General features: G+C 60.1%; 1 protein-coding gene across 2 annotated transcripts; it reads right to left on the bottom strand.

Moving 5' to 3' along the window:
- Positions 1 to 1,985: 1,985 nt before the first annotated feature.
- On the bottom strand, positions 1,986 to 19,850 carry MAU2 (MAU2 sister chromatid cohesion factor). Of its 2 annotated transcripts, none has more exons than XM_037817995.1 (19): positions 19,535 to 19,850; positions 13,762 to 13,779; positions 10,347 to 10,412; positions 9,734 to 9,829; positions 8,544 to 8,638; positions 7,571 to 7,598; positions 7,296 to 7,451; positions 6,053 to 6,199; positions 5,882 to 5,972; positions 5,296 to 5,399; positions 4,963 to 5,040; positions 4,706 to 4,771; positions 4,235 to 4,318; positions 3,514 to 3,563; positions 3,339 to 3,416; positions 3,106 to 3,217; positions 2,907 to 2,997; positions 2,375 to 2,502; positions 1,986 to 2,193 (listed from the first exon to the last, which is right to left on the bottom strand). In XM_037817995.1, the coding sequence occupies exons 1-19, from the start codon at positions 19,808 to 19,810 to the stop codon at positions 2,119 to 2,121; spliced, it is 1,839 nt and encodes a 612-aa protein (XP_037673923.1). In that variant the 5' UTR covers positions 19,811 to 19,850; the 3' UTR covers positions 1,986 to 2,118. The 2 variants fall into 2 exon arrangements, with proteins under 2 accessions (XP_037673923.1, XP_037673922.1); XM_037817994.1 differs by having other exon boundaries at positions 4,232 to 4,318; positions 19,535 to 19,849.
- Positions 19,851 to 19,869: the final 19 nt, after the last annotated feature.

Raw genomic sequence — 19,869 nt, 5'->3', positions numbered from 1 at the left:
GTCCCTCAGCTGTTTACTCTGAACACACAGGAAAAGGAACCCACAAACAGGGCGCTAGGTTCTATGGTTGCGTCGTATGAACATCGTTTTGTATTTACAAATTTTTTTTCCTGATCAAAGCACCGGCTGAAGTTACAGTTTGCTAAAATCATAAAACGTCACAAACTTAGTAAAAGACGTTAAACCAAGCACACTCCTATAAAAACCCGAAGGAAAACAGGCCGTGGTGTCCCAGGATGCTTCCTTGGCCCGTGTGTTCCAGAACCCTGGTACCAGCACGGGGGCCTCCCTGTCAGGGCCGGGAGTGAGCAGATGCACCCCCAGGCCTCACCCCACAGCCAGGCCCCTGTGAATGGGAGCCTCGGCCCCCCGCAGCCTGCAGAGGGGCTCAGGCCCGACGCGTCCACTGTCCCCATGTGACATGCACGGTGGTCTCCGGGGGACTTGCCACCCAGTGTGAATTCTTGCAACCAAATGAGAAATGCTGACATGCACCCTTCGCCCTGGTACAAGGGGCTTTATCCAGAACTTTCTGTAACGGGAAGACAGTGCTGGGAGTGGAGGGTCAAAGCTGGCACACACACACAAATGCACACACATGCACAAGAATGCACACACACAAATGCACACATATTGCACAAGAATGCACATTCACAAATGCAAACATGCACACATAAACACACACATGCACAAACGCACAAACCTGCGCACATATGCATGGACATGCACATGCCCAGACACACACAGATATGCACAAGAATGCACACACACACACACAAGTATGCACAAAAAAACACTTGCACTCACAAATGCAAACACTCAAAAACACACAAACATGCACACACAGGCACAAGCCCGCCCACATACATGCACATGTGTACAAGCACAGACATGCACAAATGTGTGGACACACACACGCACACCCACACACATGCACAGACACCCAGGCCCCCACACCCACCCTGACACGGTTTGGCCTCTGTAAAGCTAGGGTAGAGTAGTATCGAGTACTGAATTTGTAACTGTAAACGTTAACAATTTTATCCTTAACTTTACACACACAAAGAGAACAGGGCAGCCCCTAAAAGCACTTCCACATGGGGACGGAGGTAAGTTCTGAGCTTCTAATTTCAACTGCTCTACACGCAAAAGACCCTGAAAGTGAAAACAGACTTAATAAATACACAGACACGGACGTGCCCGAGGAGGGCCGGGGCTCCTATATAGGATGGAGCAGGCCCCGCGGCCTGGGGGTGTCGGGTCATCCACAGGACACCCCAATGCCTGCCCCTCGGGCCAGGGGCGTCCAACAGCCCCCGCGGGGACACTGACACTCTCAGAAGCCCAGGAGACCCTCGCCAGCCCCCTCACGGCACACCAGGGGCTCTTGGGGCCATGCCCCTGCCACAACCTCCCGAGCCATCGGAGACAGACGCGCAGAAGGGCTCAGATTCGGGTGGGGAACCCTCTGCCTGCCGCAGGCCACAGCGCCAGCTGCTGATGGAGCGCAAGCCGGTGAACATGGCGCCCTGGCGTCCACTCCCACCCCGGAAACCTCAGCCACCGCGGACAGGTGCCGGGGAGAGGGTGGCCTGTGGGCTCCGGAAGGTGCTGTGGGTGGACAGAGCCAGGCTCGGTGCACTCGGCGGCTCGGGCAGCGGAGAGGCCCACCCAGCTCAGACGACCGAGGGCTCACCCCCGACCCAGAAACGCTTCCCAGTGGGCGCAGCTCGGACTCGGGAAGAGGTGAGGGCAGGGAGCGTCCACCCTGAAGGCCGGCGCGGGCACACCGGCCCCGGCATCCATCCTGTCGGGTCGCAGGTGTCCCCTTCCCGCGAGGACGGCGGCCCCCAGCAGTCCCCACGGGCAAGGAAGCACAGGAACAGTCCGGGAGGACGACGGGCACCGCGGGGCCTCTTGGGAGCAGCGGCTCCAGCACTGCCCGGTGGGGAGGGCAGGAGCGCACAGAGCTTCCCAGAGCCGTGGAGATCCACAGAGGTCCGTGGAGGCCCATGGAGCTCACAGAGGGTCACGGATCCCTGTGGATCCCTGTGGAGATCCGCGCAGGCCCCAAGGCTGGTGTCCCCTCCGGAACCCGGTGCTGCCGTCCAACGTGCCTCACAGGAGACTGGCCAGGCTGGTGTTGGGTCCGTTCTGAGCTTGAAACTGCACGGGGGGCGGGCCCTCCGTCCACTGCAGGGGACGGACAAGCTCCGCTGAGGCCTTCCCGGGGGGGCAGCACCCCCAGCCCACGGCCCCCAGGAAGCCCCCATCGCCCGTCCAGGCCCCCCTTGGGTAGGGATTTAGGCACAGGCCCGGTGGGGTTCGTGGCCCCAGCTCTAGGTCCCTCCAAGCCCCCCACCGAGGCCCCTACCGTGATGAGGTTGTGCTCAGGGAGGCTGCAGGCCTCAATATGGTCCTGCAGCAGCTGCTGCGAGAAGTTCTGGTGCATCTGCGCGGCCTCGTGGGCATCCATGGCGTTGCCGCATGCTTTGTTCAGGTCTGGCGGGGACACACAGGTGGGGCCAGGCCCACCCTGCCACCCCGGCCCCCCGCACCTGCCCCACCACCCCCATCCCCCCATGCAACCACCCTGGGCCACTGGCCTTGTGGGGGTCTGGGACTCGGGAGAGCAGGGAGGGCCGGGGGAGCAGCAGGGGGGCCTAGGGACCCCAGGGGCAGGGAGCTCACTGGGCACCCAAGGCTGTTCAGCTGGGGTGGGGGTACCAACCAGTCTCCCCTGAGAGGTGTTTCCTAATCTGTAAAACGGGAGTGTCCCAAGAAGGCCCAACTAGCCCTGCTGTGCACTCGGCCCTCCCCAGTGGACACCACCACGGGGTGCCTGACCCCAGCATCCACTCGGGGGTCCCACGGAGAGCAGACCCTGCCCTGCACGCAGACCCCACCTCGCAGTAGCGCCGACGACCACAGCTGCACTGACATGTCTGGGATCTTGCTGGCGAGCTGCATGGCTGGCACCACCATGTTGTTGCTTTCCTGTGGGTGCAGGGGGGCACCTCAGGGCTATAGCTGGGACAGGGGGCCCCAGGGGCCCCCAACTCCCCGAGGTGCCCTCCCGCAGGCGCCACGCGGCAGGCCCCGCACCCTGTGGTTCCCCAGCACGTAGAAGATGTGGCCGAGCAGCACAAGGGAGCAGGCCGTCAGCCGGTTCAGGTCCTCCGCATTGGACATCTTCAGCGTTTCTCGCAGAAACCGCCTGCGGGAGGATGTGGGACATAGTGCTGAGCCCCTGCCCTCTGTCGGGGGCAGGAGGGGGTTGAGGGGCCTGGGGGGGCACCAGAAGAGGGAACCCAGGGCCCACTGTGCCCGCCACTCACTTGGCTTCGTTGTAGCGGCCCTGGAAGAAGGAGAAGAGGCCCCGCACGTAGAAGGCCGCCGCGCGGAGGCAGTGTGAGCTGGGGGGGGGGGGGGGGAATCAGAGGGGGTGTCAGGCCACCCCGCCGAGCCCCCGCCCCGGGGAGCCCGCCTGTCCCAGCCCTGGGAGGTGCCCACCTCACGGGGAAGCTGTGGTCCGGGTTGATGCGCTCCAGCAGGCTGTATAGCTGCAACGGACATGCCACTGAGACCCGGGCCCCAAACGCCAGGGCCTACCTGCCCTTGGGGTCCCGGGCTGCCTGGGCATCCCACCCTGCCAGGGGAGATGATCCCAGGACTCGTGGGGACGAGATGCACCCTTGGCCGGGGCTGGTGCCCTGGGTGCCGGGCGGCCAAGGAGCACAAGGGGCTGCGTGGCACGTGGAGGAGAGAGGGTGAGGGGGTGCCTAGGGGGCCCATCTGGAGGTGACAGGGAGCCCCTGGGGCTGTGTGAGCATGAGCCGGGGGTGGGGGCGGAAGTGGGGCCGAGGCCACACCACAGCAGACATGGGGGGCAGTGAGGGAATGGGGAGCCCGGGTGGCCCACTTCCCGGCCGCCAGAGCAGCTGGGGCCAGGCCTCCCACGCCATCACCACAGCCCGAGATCCCCGGGACCGGGAGACGAGCTGTGGCTGTGCCGATGCAGGGGCTGCAGTGTGAGACATGGCCAGACCAAGCCTCCCCGGAGGCAGGAGCCAGGAGCTGCGGGCATCTCTGACGGGGAACAGAACCCGTGGCTGGGGAGGGGGCTCTGGCCCGGCTGCTGCCCTGCTCCGGGCCACCCTGTGGTCTGGACGACGTCCCGGCCCCGGGAGGGGAGGAGAGCGGGCTCCCAGGCGGGCAGCGTGCCACCTACTACCTCCTGATGTCTGTTTCCTTCCCGGATGTAGACGCTCGCCAGGTTGGTCACGACGAAGGCCCACAGCTCCTGGTGGCTGGTGAGCTGCAGGGAAGGGTGCGTCACTCAGGCCCTTCGCTGCCGATGGAAAAGCTCACCCCCCAGCCCTTTCCCACATCCCCAATGGCCCCCTCGCCTCCCAGCCACAGATGACATGCAAGTGGATTCTTTGCATAAAACCTTCGTCCATGTCAGGAAGTTAGGAAAACAGGAAAGAAACCCCAGTGCCCTGACCCTGCTGCCAGAACGCAAGGGTGCTGGGCGCTGGCTCGACATCCTGCTCCTCTTGGGGACGGACCCAGCAGCTCCTCTGGGAGCCCCTGCCCACTTCGGCCTGTGTCCCCGTCCCGGGGAGGCCCCAGATGGGTGACACAGCTGCTGTGACGGGTGCTGGCTGCTGGCCCACCCGGCAGCCCCGGGGTGGCGTCTTACCCGCAGTGCTGTGGTGAACTGGGCCTCTGCGTTGTCCATGCAGTTGACCGAGACGCAGTACAGGCCCTGGGAGGAGGCACTGCGGTCAGGGGCCTCCCAGCGGGGGCCACACGGCCACCCCCAGCAGCCCCAATGCAGGGGGACGGGGAACGACCCGCCCCGAGGCTCTCAGGCCCATGAGCCGCCCGGCGCAGCAAAGCCTCTGGGGAATGTTCCAGATCTGACTCGGGGTGATGCCGGGGCGGCCATGCACTCACCAGCAGCGTGTGGAGCTGGGCTGCGTGGTTGGAGAAGAGCCTGGGTGACTGCTGGCAGAGCTGGCAGACCTGCGAGATCTGGGAGTGCGGGGTCGCGGGGTCACTTAGCCAAGCCTGATGATAGGGCACGCCATGCCGTCTGCCCACCCTGGGACCCGAAGTCCAGGGAACAGTCCCCCCAGGAAGGCAGTGTGCAGCCCTGATCCCATCCTGCCACTTGCCCCCTGCAGGGGCCCCAGGGCAGGAGGGCACAAGGACCCCAAGGGCACTGCCTGCACCCCCGTGTACCCGACTTGGGGAGAGGGTCTGTGGGCCCCCCGCGGCCCTGCCCACCTCCTGCAGTGCGGTGGCCTTGTGCCCGGTGACCAGCCGGCACATGACGATGTGCTCCAGCAGGATGACTTGGAAGGACGACAGGATGGGGCTGCAGTCGAGCACTGCGGAGGAGGCACCGGCTCAGACCCCAGCCCCCGCCCCTGGGGAATGGCACCCCCTCCCGAGGCGGGGTGACCATGAAGCTCCCTCGTGTAGGAGACCCTGGGAGCGGGAGGGCCAAGGCCATCCCCGAGGGGCTGGCAGGAAAGGACAGGGCACCCGTCAGGGCCACAGACTTGGGGACTCGCTTCCACCAAGCTGCCTTGGCAACTGCCGGTTCCTCCGCCAGTGCCTGCCAGGGCACGGGACAGGGGATGGTGCCCAGAGGCTCGGGGAGGCCCGAGGGCCGCGGCTGTGCCAGGCGGGGGCTGCAAGGGAGCACGGGTGCCGGGGACGGGCCCCCAACGTCGTCAGCCTCACACTGATACCAAGTGCGGAGAGAACCACCCGGCCTCGGCTGAGCCCCCGCCATCCCCGCAGGCACCACGCAGGGCCCAGGAGCAGGGACTCCAGGACTGGGGCTCCAGGCCAGCCCCCAACTCACTCTTGAGCTTCTCCAGCTGCATGAGGGCCTTATCTGTGTACTTCTGCGCCTTCTCCAGGTAGCCGGCCTGCATCGAGTGCATCACGGTCACCTGGAGGACAAGGCCACAGGCCACGGTCACGGGGGCCCGCGCCCCCCAGCCCCTGCCCCCCACCGGCGGGCTGCGCGCACCAGGTACACGAGCACACACATGTGCTCCTTGGGCAGCCAGTGGAAGAGGTCGGCGGGGTTGCTCGGCAGGATCTCGTCGTCGTGCAGCGTGGAGATGGTCTGGATGCACTGCTGCAGCTGCTTCAGGCATGGCTTCACGCTCTTCACCTGCGGGCGGGCGTGGGTGTGCACGTCTCCACCACACACCTCAGCTGCACACCTGGGCCATACACCCGGACATGCACATCTCCACCACACACCTGGGCCACACACCTGGAAGGCACATCTCCACCACACATCTGAGCACACACCTGGACGTGCACATCTCCACCACACCCCTGAGCTGCACACCTGGACGTGCACATCTCCACCACACCCCTGAGCTGCACACCTGAGCTACACACCTGGGCCATACACCTGGACATGCCCATCTCCACCACACACCTGGGTCACACACCTGGACGTGCACATCTCCACCACACACCTGGGCCCCACACCTGAGCCGCACACTTGGACGTGCACATCTCTGCCACACACCTGGGCCCCACACCTGAGCTGCACACCTGGATGTGCACATCTCCACCACACACCTGTCCTGCCACTGCCTCACCCTCGGTGCCAGGCCTCTTGGGAGGAGCCAGCCCCAGCCCCTCTGCCCCGCGGTCCCTATTCCAGGGGCTCCCTTCTCGTCACACCCACTCCCCGCGGCAGCCCTGTCCCCAGGTCAGGTGCTCGGCGCCTTTGTCGCGTGGGTGTCCAGTTAACCGGGTCAGGGCAGCTGACCAGGCCGACCAGAGGCCCTGCTTGAGTCATTCATACAGCCAGCCGGGAGGCGTCACCCCCTTTCTGCAGCCAGGCCGCCCAGAGGGGGCAGGATTGTCCTCAGGGGGCGGGAAGAGGGGAGCCCTGAGACCCCGTGGCCACAGGGAAGCTTCTCACTGCCTCCCCCACTGTGCCATCCCAGCAGCCCCGGGTGCCCATGAGGAGCCCCCGTCTGCTCTGTGCCCCCATGTCCAAACTCAGGGCTCGGCTCTGCACTCGCAGGGGCCCACATGGCTGAGGCCCGGCCAGCAGGGTGCAGGGGAGGGAGCCCTTCACCCAGGACAGGTGCCCACGGGACAGGCCCAGAAAGCCACCCGCGCCCCCACCGCCAGGAGATCGATCGCCAAGTGGAATCTCCAATGTGGTCCCCCAGCCCCAGCACCCATGGAGCCGATCCCAGCAAAGGCCAAGGGTGGGCAGCGCGGCCGCTCCGTCCCCGCACCTGCCCGGCGTCCAGGTAGTGGGTCACCTGCAGCACCAGGAAGAAGACCCGCAGGGACTCCTTCTGGATGGGGTTCCCCTGCCAGTTCTCGACGATCTGCCCGCACAGGGTCAGCAGCGGGTGCACTTCCTGCAGCTTCCGCTCCATGAGCAGCAGCTGGGGGGAGAGGGGTGTTGCTGGGGTGTCGGGGCCTGCCCAGCAGACGCCCCCACCCCGCCCCTGGGACCCCAACTTCAACCGTGAGCACAGGTGGGGGCCCGCCCGCACGGACTTACCATCCCTTTGCTGAGCAGGAACAGCGCCCTGGAACACAGAGGGGGCGTCAGGTCTGGGGGCAGGTGCACGGCCCGTGGGTGCTGCTGGAGGGGGAGGGGAGGGGGCCGGGTCCCCAGCATCCCGGGAGGCTGCTCGGCCCGTCCTCTGACATCTTTATTTGCCCTGCGCAGTTTAGACTCACAGTGGGCCCCAGGGGTCCGCTGAGGGGACGGGATGAGTTGGACACCCGGTGGGGATGGGGAGGACAAGAAGTGGCCCAGGTCCTTTAGACCTCCCTGCACTATCTCAACAAGCTCGTGCTGCTCCTGTTAGCGAGGAAGGTAACAACACGGACAGCTCTTTAGCTTCTGATCCCCAAAGCCGTCCTGCTGGGGGAAGGAGCCCAGCACAAGAGGCTGCGTGTTCTCTGCTCCCACTTACAGAAACACCCGGAATGTGTAACTTGCAGAGGAAGAAGCGGCTCAGGGTGGCAGTGAGGGGAGGAGAACAGGACATCAGGCACGACGGGTAGGGCTGGCTTGGGGGACAGAGGAGATTTGGCAACCGTGATGGTGACAGCAGCACAGCACTGAACATGATGACTGCCACCAAATCGTAACTTTACAAGCTATTAAAAGGGCGAGTATTGGTGTATGTGTTATGTGTATCACCATGGTAAAAGTAAGTCTAAGAAAAACCCATCAAGAGACGTTTACGAGATGGCAAGAAAACGGGCGGGGGCTGCCACGTGGGTGCCTGCTCAGAGGCTCTGGGCCCGAGCCAGCCGCAGGGAGGCCCCCCTCTCCTCACCCCAGGCTCAGAATTTTCCACCATATGAGTCTGTGGGGGCAGAAGGCCCCCCGAGGCAGCTCTAACTTGCTTCACCCGGGTTGGCTGGAATCTAAGTGCGGCTGGAGGGGGCTGAGGGGGGCCGGGGGTGCTGAGGGGTGCTGGGTGTGCTGGGGGGGGCACTTGGGGTGCTGGGGGACGTACCGTGTATACTCGGATCCCACCACCCGGGCGTACTCGGCCCCCACGCCCAGCAGGTCGCAGGCGGAGACCAGGTCCTTCTCGAGCGTGTGCAGCTGCTGCAGAGGAGAGGAGCACGATGCCGGTGCCACGTCGCTCCTGCTTCGAACAGAGCCCCGGCCGGCACCCAAGCAGCGCTGCCAGCGACTGAACAGAGCCTCTCGCCCAGGTGTCAACAAAATCACCTCAGCGCCAGCTCTGAGTGAAACGAATGCACTACCTCATCAGCATCAGCATGAACTGCTCCAGGTGTGAATTTCGCTCTGCCCTCAGCTGGTGCCATTGAGGCAGAACGGGGCATGGAGCCAGCATGTGTGGGGGCAGTGAAGGCCAGAGGGGGGATGTCTGGGGATAAGGGTCTCCAGGGAACTCCTGACCTGGAGGCCGCCAGGCTGCAAGTCAGGAGACTGCTGGGGGTGGTGCCAGGGAGGGGGCGGCCAGGGGCCCACTCAGTGCCCACGGCCCCTGCAACTGTGTGCAGTCGTGTGGACACGTCCCCACCTGCCCGGCGGGCACACACGCGTGCTTGGGAGGATGAAGGGGACAGGACACGAGGGCTTGCCCAGCCCTGAGGGGCGGGACCCAGCGTAGGAAAGGCCTGGAAGCCCTGGGGTGCGCTCTGCACAGTGGAGACAGTGGGGACCCCGAGAGCCAGGCCCTCCCTGGAGGATGTGCCCCCCAGGAGCGGGTGGACAGGGCAGCTCCAGCCCAGGGTGCAGCAGGCTGTGTAGACAGGCTGTGTAGATGGGCTGTCAGGGGCTGGGCTGGGGCAGAGGCCAGAGGGGGCCCCAAAGTATTTACTGGGGTGGTGGAGAGGCTGAGGCAGGGGTCCCAGTGGGGCAGGGGCAGGCAAAGCTGGGTGAGAGGGCAGCCCTGTCCCGCTCACTCTGCTGGACACCAGTCCCTCACCTGCAGCCACAAAGGCCCAGGATGGAAAACTGACACCCCCACCTCCGCAGTGTCTCAGACCACAGGGATCAGGGCACCCCAAGGACTGGGGGAGACAAAGCTCGCCTCAGGCCACGACTGCAGCCCCTTGGGATTCCAGGGCAGCTCTACAAGGTGCAGCAGGCCCTGGCCAGACGCTGCCGCCTGGCGACCACAGACAACCCACCACGGGCGCTGAGAGCCAGGCCTGGCCGGGCGGTACTCACGGCGAGCTGGAAGAGCAGGCGGCAGTGCCAGTACGGCGTCTGCTGGGACACCTGGATGGCTTTCCGCAGCAGGGGCTTCGCGGCGTCCACCGAGTTCTGAAAGGAAACGCTCGCGTTCGGGGAGGAAACAATGAACCGACTCCGAAGGCCGCGGGCTCAGGCCTGAAAGCCATCACCGCTCGAGCTCACTGGAGGATCCAGGGCTATCAGCCGACATGGTTGAAAGAGGAAAAGGGATTTTATCAGACTCACTAGCTGGGGAGTTTCTGAATCACTGTTAAAATAACCCCGTTCAACTAACGGAAAGTAGCCCTGGTTTGAAATCCTGCACAGTCACACCAGGGGACAGAATCCATCTTTGGCATTCGGTGACCAGAGACGTGGCGCCCCCAGTGCCCAGCACACCGCAAGGGGCACGGTCTGAGGGGAGAGGCGGCTCTCGGCCAAGGCCGGAACCAGGAACAAGAGGCCAGTTCCTGGACTTGCCCAGGCAACTTCCAGCAGCCCCGGGAGAGGGTGCAGCCGTCCCTGCCAGTGAGGCCGCGGGAGCCCGAGACCACCCAGAGCCCCCCTTCGCTGGGTGCCTCGGCCACAAGCCCTAACCCGTCCCTACCTCCTGGCAGTACAACTCGGACAGAAGACTTGCAGCCTCAAACTTCACATCTTCAAACTGAGGGATCTAGGGACGTCTCGTTAAGGAAACAGGACAGTTGCTAAGACATCAGTTTAAATGGCCTCAGCTTGGAGTGCCCCGGCTTTTTAAAGTTTTTATTCTAGTAACATAAACAGGACATCAAGTTTCCCACTTTAACCACATTGAGATTTGTGACTCAGTGGTGTTAGTTACATTCGCAACGCTGTGCAACCACCACCAGCATCTGGTACCGTGTTCCCATGGCCAACAGAAACTCTGCAGCAGTTCAGCTTTAACTCCCCCTTCCCGCCCCGCCCCAGCCCCTGGAAACCTGTATTCAAATTCTCGACTCTATGAGTTTGCATCTTATAATTATAAGTGAGATCATACAGTATTTGTCCTCGTGTCTGGCTGATTTCACTCAACACAATGCCTTCAGGATTCATCCATGTATCAGGACTCCGTTCCTCTTTACAACTAAATAATATTCCTTCGTATGCACAGACCACATTTTGTTTATTCATTCATCATGCGATGGACACTGGGGTGGCTTCCACCTGTTGGCAACTGTGAACGATGCTATGAACATGGGTGTGCAAATGTCTCAGTCCCTGCTCTCAGTTCTCTGGGCTATACACCTAGAGGTCGGATTCTGAATCATAAGGTTAATTCTTTCTTAACTTTCTGAACCACCAAACTGTCGCCCACAGCACCTGCACCATTTCAAATCCCCACCAGCATTGCATGAGGGTTCCTAATTCTCCATGTCCTCACCAACACCTGTTATTTCCCCTTTTTTTAAAAGAGTAGCCATCCTAATGGGTGTGAAATGGAATGGTCTCTCGTTTTGATTTGCATTTCCCTGATGGATAATGATTTTGAGCATCTTCTCATGTTTTTTGGCCATTCGTATATCTTCTCCAGAAAAACGTCTATTTAACTCTTTTTACCATTTGTTGTCTGAGTTGTTAGTCTTTTTGTTGTCAACACAGAGTATTTCCAAATAGGTTCTAGAAATTAAACTCAAACCAGATATACAGTTTCCAAATATTTTCTCTCAGGTGTAGGCTGTCTTTTCACTTTCTTCATGAAGTCTTTGACGCACAAAGGTTTTTAATTTTAATGAGGTCCTATTTACCTATTTTTTCTTCTCCTTTTCTTGCTTTTGGCATAAAATCCAAGAAACCGCTGCCTACACCAAGGTCCTGAAGACACTCACTACATTTTCTTCGAGGAGTTTTCTATTCCCGGTTCTTACTTAGGTCTTGAGCCATGTTGAGCTAATATCTGCACACGGTGTGAGGCTGGGTTCACCTCCAATCTTTGGCACCTGGACATCTAGCTCCCCCGGCACCATTTGTTGAAGAGACTATTCTTTCCCAATTGAGTGGACTCGGCACCCGTGTCAGAAACCAATTGGCCATAGATATCAAGTTGATTTCTGAACCCTCAATCCTATTCACTGGTCTCTCTATATACCCTTGTGCCCATTCCATGCTGTTCTGACCACAGTATTTAAAGCCAGGAAGTAAGTCCTCCAACTTCATTCGTTTTTAAGACGGCTTTAGCTATTCAGACCCCTTACTCTTCCAAACAAATTTGATGATTGGTGCTTCTATTTCTGCAAAGAAAGCTGTCAGAATTTTTATTGGGATGGGGTTGAATCTGTACATCACTTTGGGTCAAGTTAACATCTTAATTATAGTTAGGTCTAATAATGAGCGCAGAATGCCCTTCCATTTAAGTAGCTCTTTCACATCTTTTAGCGACTATTCCACGAATAGTCCTTTCTGGCCTTTGGTAAATGCATTACTAGTTGCAAATATAAACAAATTTTTGAAAAAACTTCTTCAGGTTGTTCATTACTAGAGTATAGAAACACTACTGATTTTTCAGGTGTTGATCCTGTACCCTGACACTCTGTTGAATTTCTTTATTAGCTCTAGGGGCTTCGTTACGGATTTCCTCAAGATTTTTGTATACAGGATCACGTCATCTGCAAACAGGGACAGTTTCACCCAGTACGATGCTGATTAATGGTGGTGACAGTGGGCAACCTTGTTCCCCATCTTAGAGGGAATGCTTCTGGTCTCTCACCGTTAGCTGCGGACTTTTCATATATGCCCTTTATTGTGCAGAGCAAGTTTCCTTCTGTTCTTAGTTTTCTGAGAGTTTTATCAAGAAAGGGTGCTAGATTTTGTCAAATGCCTTTTCTGTGCCAATTGAGATGATTAGGTGGTTTTTTCCCCTTCGTTTTGTTACTCTGGTGCATTACATTGATTTTCTTCTGCTGAACCAGCCTCGCATACCTGGGATAAAACCCACGTGATCATGGTGTATAATTCTATCCATGCTATTGGATTAGGTTAGTATTTTGCAGAGGATTTTTGCATCTATATTCTTAATAGACAAGGATCTGTAATTTTCTTTTCTTGTAGTATATTTATCTGGCTTTGGTATTAGGGTAATGTTGGCCTCATAGAATGAGTTAGTTTTTTCCTTCCTTTTCAATTTTCTGGAAGACTCTGAGCAGAACTGGTGTTAATTCCTCATGGAATGATTGGGAAAATCACCTGTGAAGCCATCTGGTCCTGGGCTTTTCGTTGTTGGGAGTTCTTTGATGACTGATTCAATCTCTTCACTTGTTATTGGTCTGTTGAGATCTTCTGTTTCCTTCGGTCAGTGTAGTAGTTTGGGTGTTTCCAGGAACTTGTCCATATCACCTAGATTCTCTAACTTGTGGGCGTATACCTGTTCACAGTATCTTCTTATGATTCTTTTTATTTCTGTGGGGTCAGTAAAAATGTCCCCCACCCCCCTATTTTTTAATTTACTGAAGTCTTTCAATGAAAGACCGCACTCAAAATACTTTTCATGTGTGCAGAGCTTCTGCTTGGGGCGATGGAAAAGCTGAGACAATGGGTGGCAGGCACAGTGGTAGGACACTGTGCACGTAACTGATGCAACTGAGCTGGATACTCGAAAGTGGTTAAAATGGGAATAATAAAATTCAAAACATTTAAAAAAGCAAAACTTCATCCTCTTTCCCAACTCTTTACAGCCCTCACAGAGCAGCTGCCCCGGCTCCCCCACCCCTGGCACCCCCCAAACCCGGGTCCCTTTTGAAGGTGGCACACGCTGCCAAGGAGCGCTGGGAAGGCACCACCAGATCCCCGTGGGCCCTCAGCTCCGTGTCCACGCAGTGCCCCGGCTTCTCCTGAGCCAGCTGCCGGGGACAAGGAGGACGACGTCCCCGGGACACTGTGGCCTCGAGCACAGACACAGGCTGACAGGGTCTCCGGGTGGCCTGGGACACGAGGCTCGAGTGGGCGCCGTGTGCCTCAGTTCACACACAGCCTTCCTCCGGGGAGCTGCACCGACGGGAAAAGGATACTTGCTGCGAGATCAGCCACTGAAAGAGAAAGAAACAAAGGTCACTCTTGGGCCCGAGCAGCAGTGCAGGCCGCTCGCTCCTTGGTGGGGTTTGCCCCGGTGCTGCTGTCGTGAAAGGCTGGAGTGGAGCTGGGGAGGCTGGAGTGGAGCTGGGGAGACGAGGGTGGGCTTGCTTCCTCCCCTATTCAGCAATGGGGAGTCAGCCGGCGGGGCCCAGGGAGGGAGGGCAGCAATTGCCCGGCCTCGCCAGGCAGAGAGACCGGGTCGGAGCCTGGGAGACCCTCCTGCCCAGCACGGCGGCAGCTTCAGATGGGAAGGAGCTCGGTGGCCCAGGCAGGGCGCCTGCACACACCACGGGGGGTGACGAAACAGCAGGTGACAGTGCAAGGGGGTCATTGCACCTGGGAAAGTGCATCCGGGGGCTCAGGCCTCCCTGAGGGGAGGGAGGGGCAGTGGGTCTGCCAGGGGCTCCGGGCAGGCAGGGGCCAGTTCCAGGGACCCAGGGCGGCACATGGAGAGAATGTGGCTTGGACAGCAGCAGGCTCAAGCTCGAGTGGTGGGCTCCAGAGCCCTGGGTGTGCCCGTGAAGTGGCCAGACTCCTGGCTGGACCCCCGAAGGTGCACCCCACCCTGGGAGGCCTGGCCACACCCAGCACCCCCCACAGAGCCCCTCAGCCACAAGCACCCACCCAGCAGCCAGCTGACGGGGGTCCCGAGGGCTGCGGGAAGGTAGACAGGCCTCGGGGAGGCTGGCGGGGAAGGAGGAGCTCTGGCAGGCAGAGGGGGCATGCGAGGCTGTCTGTGGGACAACAGGGACAGCTGCTGGGAATGCAGAGGCAGGTGTCCACCCTCCAGGAGCCCCAATTCCCCCACAGCCCCACATCAAAGCCCTGCAATCTGTGCGCCATCAGCACGTGCCAGGCCCGGCCCAGGGAAGGCCCGGCCCCAAAGGGCAGCCCCCAAGGGGTGCAAGGTGGGAAAGATGGTGCCGAAGCCCCCATAGGAGCAGGTCCCCTTCCACCCAGAGCACCGAACATGCCGAGTCTGGTGGCACGGGCAGCAACAGCCCACCCACCGGCAGCTGAGCCACCACAAAGCTGACCGCAGGCCCCAGCCCCCGAGTGCTTAGCACCCCAGTAGAGGTGAGCAGGCTGCCAAGGGAGAGAGCGGCACCCCTTCGTGTGGCCACAGGGACGCTGCCTTCCCAGCATAAGGTGCACCCCCAACTTGGAACTAAGGATGGCCCCACGAGACGCTGTGCCCACGCCCCCATCCTAGGTGGGCCCATACCAGACAAACCCCGTGCTAGCCTCCCCCCTGCCAGCCTGGCCCCCTAGCACTCTCCATCTGAGTTCTGTTCTGGGTGACGTCTGTCCAGGGGCAGTCAGCTGAACCGTGTGCCCGTGCATTTCCTCCATGAACTGGACGTGTGCTGATGACTGGCTTTCCTCTCGGCAGGCTCCCTCCATTTCCCGATGTGAGAGTTGGAGATCAAGGAGAAGAATCGGTCCACAGGCTTGAGCCCCAAACCGTCCAGAAGCTTTGCCCCCTGGCCTCTCGGGGAACGCCGGAGGTGCCGTCCAGGGCGCAGGGAATCCAGCCTGAGGCGTGGCCCTGCCATCTGAGTTGAGCGCTCCACATCAGTGTCCCTCGCTGCTGAAGCGTGGTATGGGGTCCCCATGGCTGCCAGCAACAGCGTTGTCTTCCAACAGCCCCCGACCTGTGGCCATTCCCCCACAGGGGTGCGACAGCTCCCCCAACTTTGAACACACACCCACAGTGGGTGCCAAGATATGGCCCCACAACAGCCGCCTTGGCCGGGGCATGTCCCAGAGCCCAGTGCACACCGGTGATTCGGCGACGGTCCCACCTGTCGGCGGGGAGGTGTCCTTTCACACAAATGTCCATGTTACCGAGGCTGCCCCGTCCCACGGCAAACCCGCCTTCCATGGCACCAGGCGCCTCCCTGTCGTCAACATCACGACACCTTCAGTGGTGACGTCCTGAGGGGTTACTACGCAGGGTCTCTCGTGAGGAAGGAGCCCCCGAAGGTCTGGGAAGACCCCAGGGCCAGAGTGTGTGACTCACTGCCCTGCTGGATGCCAATCGAACACCCTCGTCTTTGTATCTCTGCACAACTCTTAACACATAAAAACTCACTATTTGAGAACATGGAGAAATGAGGACGCCTATCCATCCTGCAGATAACGCGTGCAGGGTGCTCTACCCACAGCCACTCCTCGCCTGCACGATCCCGTGTCCTGTGACGTGAGGGAACAGCGTCCACGTCTTCAGCGCTGGCCCCTGCACGGGGATGGGAAGCCCAGCACTGCGGGCGGCCCAGAGAGCGGGATGGAAGGGCCAAAGGGGCCCCCAACTCCTGCCCAGTGGGCTCCGGGCAGGGCTGGGCCTCCAAGGTTCCTGCTTCTTGGGACCACAGGAACTTGTTTTCATCCTTCTAGAACAGTGCAGAGCTGCAGCAACTGCGGCTCCCTGGAAGAACGCTCAGCACTCGGGAGTGTGGTCTGGGGGGCCGGGCCGGGCCGCCTTCTGCAGGCACTCCACCCCAACCCCGCGGCACGGGCCCTGCCCGTCGGCGTCCTGCAGCTCTCACCAGTCGGTCAGCAGCCACCTGCCTCGCAGGCATGTGGAGGATTCGCTGGGACACCGGCTGGTGGATGGGGGGCCCTCAACACCCCACACAGATGAGAACCGGAAGAAAACGGGGAGCAGGAGCAGCCAGGCGACGAGACACTGGAGGGGGCCGGCGAGACCCAGAAAGTGCAGGACACAGAAACGAAAACAGGAGGAAGCCCGCATCGCTCTCCCACGAAAATGCTCAACAAGCTCCAGAGACACAGCTTCCGCCGGGCCTCTGCTCCCAGCCGTGGGTCCTGAGGACGAAAGGCTCCAGATCGAGCCCCGCAGGCCTTGGGAAGAGAAAGGGAAGTGTCTACTCGCTCGCTGGAAGAGCCAACCTGAGCCACGCAGGCCGAACCTGGAAGAATCAGTGAGGGGCTGAGCAGCACCTCCTGGAGCTGTTCACTGTCAGACGAGCAAACCCGCCATCAAAGGGCAGCTCAGCCCAGACACCGAAAACACACGCAGCCGGCACAGTTTCAGCAATCAGAAAAACCCACTCCTCAGACAACTGTCTGGAAAACAGAAAGCGACGGATGGCCGATTCCAAAGAACAGCACTTAGCCTCTGTGACTTTGGAATCAGGAACACGTGAGGGTCATGGCACACTTTTCGAGGAAACAAAAAGAAAGGTGATCATGGGGGAGAACTTCAAGGGGAAAGCAGACGTGCACCTGAGCCCACGTGTGCATCTTCTCTCGAGTCCACAGCAGGCGAGCAAGTGACTGAGACAAGATTGTCTGCTTCACAGATAGGTTTGAAAGCAAGACACACGCCTTGGAGCCTGAAAAAGGAGAGGAGACTGAAAACTCCCAAGGGAACAGGCAGGCTGCAGGAAAGCACAATAACGGAAAAGTGGAACAAAAAGGACACAGCCTGACAGTGTCAGCAGCAACAGTGCGGCAAATCCTCTCGGCCGTGACAGCTGTGAGGATGTGCCGAGCACACTGGGGACAGGGGGCCCACAGCTGCCCCGGGCCAGCCAGGGCAGGCTCCTTAGAGAGACCCAGACATCACCAACAGCCGCGCCCTCGAAAGAGCCCCTGCAGAGAAGGAGGAGCCCCCTCCGAGGCTGTGCCCGGAACACTCGACAGATGACCCTTCCTTCATTTCCTCTGAAGTCGGGAGACGTGTTGAAACACTAAATGGGTGAGAACATCGTCCGTTTCTCTGGACAGCCTCTAACAGACAAACACTGCGAGGGAGACAGACAGATACCCACAGATGGAAGGAAACATTATGGAAAAACATGACTACCAGGGAGGTGTGGCTCTCTTGGAAAGAAAACAAAGGACAACGAAGACAACAGGGAGAGATGCTGAGCGTGGGACTACATGAGGAGGCTCACCGAAGGTTTTACCCAGAGCGCTTACAAGTCAGAGCAAAGTATTGCAAACAAGAAAACAGGAGAACGGTCACGGAGAAAAGTGCCACAAAATACTTGACTCATTTACCTTTACGACAAAAAAAAATTGCTTCATTCCACGTTAGCCCCGGAGAAGAAAATAGAACCTCCTGGCCGTCTGCTCTCCAGAGATAAATATCAACAAACTATTTCAAAAGAAGAAGGTTCTCTAGTAGCTCTGGGAAAGGAAAGGAGAGAAGTGGATACCTGCCTCATTTGGGGAAAACGCCCATCCAATACAGAATAAAGACTAAAAGAGACATGCTCGCAGGTTGTGACACAAAAGGAGATGACAAAACTGCCCCAGAAGAAAAACTGCCAAGCTGCACATGGGGAAGCAGCGAGCAACGTGGAGGACAATGTCACTTTCAGTGAAACCTGGACAAGTTCCCAGCTGGGGGACGGGATCGACAGGCACAAAGCTGGCAAAGCCCTCACGAGATTCAGGGCTGCGTGGCACGGAGGGAGGGCACGTCCTGAAGACCAGGAGAAATGACGGTTTCAACAGCCAAGCTGGGCAAAATGCAGCCACCGAGCCGCGCCAGGCGACGGGCTGGGAGGCACCCCGGAGACAGCAGGAGGGAGACGGTGGGGTTTGTAGACAGTGGACAGTCCCCATCCTCGCCGGCCGCCCTGGGAGGCAACCCTGGCTGCTTCCTCCCACCACTTGGGCCGCCGTGCAGACATCCTCTCCACAGACAGAGATGCCCACCTTCACCCTTGTCCGTTTTTTCACGGTTCTGAGATCCCGACAGAACCTTCTCTCACCAGTGCATGTTCACTGTCTGCCTCCCTCACCTACGGAAGCTCATTAGATTGGCACGGACTGTGTTACCCATCGCTGATCCCCGGAGCCCAAGACGGGGCTGCCAACCAAAGACCCAATCTCCTCCCGAGGGCCACACGCTACCACCTGTGGGTGCATTCGGATCAATCAGGTTTACAAATCTGATCACTGATCCGAGAATCTCTCCTTTAAGCAGAATAAAGCCGGGTAAACAGCATTGGCGGGCACAGCTTCCACGGCGTTGCCATAACACGACCCCACTCCATAGTCCCAAAGTTGACTAAGGGGCAGAGTGCCCACTGCTTCCCCCCATGCCCCGAAGCAGCACCATCCTCTGGGTCCAGAAACGGGGTGCTGGACGGTGCTGTAAGGGGAGGACGGACTGGTAGGTAACAGGAGCCAGAGAAGCCACCAGCAGACGAAGGAGGGCTTTGGGGGGAGCAGGTACCGAACACGGTCCTGGATTCCAGCCCCTTCATTTCCACCTCCTCACAGGGCTCTGAATGGCCATGTCCTGGCCCCAGACCCCGGCCCAGCTGGTGGAGGACCCAAGACCCTCGAGATGCTCCGAGGAACCCAACTTCGGTGCCCAGGGAGGGGACGCGCTTCCAGACCTCAGATTCCCTTCCCCGACACCCACCTCTCCAGGATCACTCCAGGAAGGCTGACACTCTGGGAGAGCTGAGCCTGGGGGACCTACAGACGCAGGGACCTGGGTGGGGGTGGCCCGATGGCCCCAGTGAAAAGGGGGTCCCTCGCGAAGACCTGTCTCCGCTGACAGGAGACGACCCTCCGAATGTCCCAGAAGTTAAAAGGCTCGGGAACCCTCCCCTCCAGGGCCGGGCCTGGGCCCTTGGGAGAAAGGGCGGGGGCGCGGCTTCGCGCCCTCCCGAGTGGCTGGCGGCCCCGGGGCCCGGCCGAGGCGCGGGGGGCCCTGCTCACCGCCTTCTCCAGGTGGCTGCGAGCCTGCTCGCTGTTCTTGGTGTGGTGGTAGAGCACGGAACCGAGCTGCAGGTGCGTGCGGGCCTCGATGCGCGGCGGCGGCTTGAAGGGGAACACGGCCTGCAGGCAGTGCACGCACAGACGGATCTTGGGCGGGCTGGACGTGCGGAAGTGCTCGGCGAAGCCCAGCAGCGCCAGGTACCAAGACTCGGCCGCCTCGGCCTGCGCCGCCTGCGCCGCGGCCGCCTGGGCCGCCGCCGCCGCCTGCGCCGCCATCTTGGCCTCCGCGACCACCAGCCGCGGGGAGGCGGAAGCGGGCGCGCGGGGCGGGGCCC

The sequence above is a fragment of the Choloepus didactylus genome, chromosome 25, assembly GCF_015220235.1.
Source record: "Choloepus didactylus isolate mChoDid1 chromosome 25, mChoDid1.pri, whole genome shotgun sequence".
Taxonomy (NCBI): Eukaryota; Metazoa; Chordata; class Mammalia; order Pilosa; family Megalonychidae; genus Choloepus; species Choloepus didactylus.
This window is presented reverse-complemented; position numbering and strand designations above follow the sequence as displayed.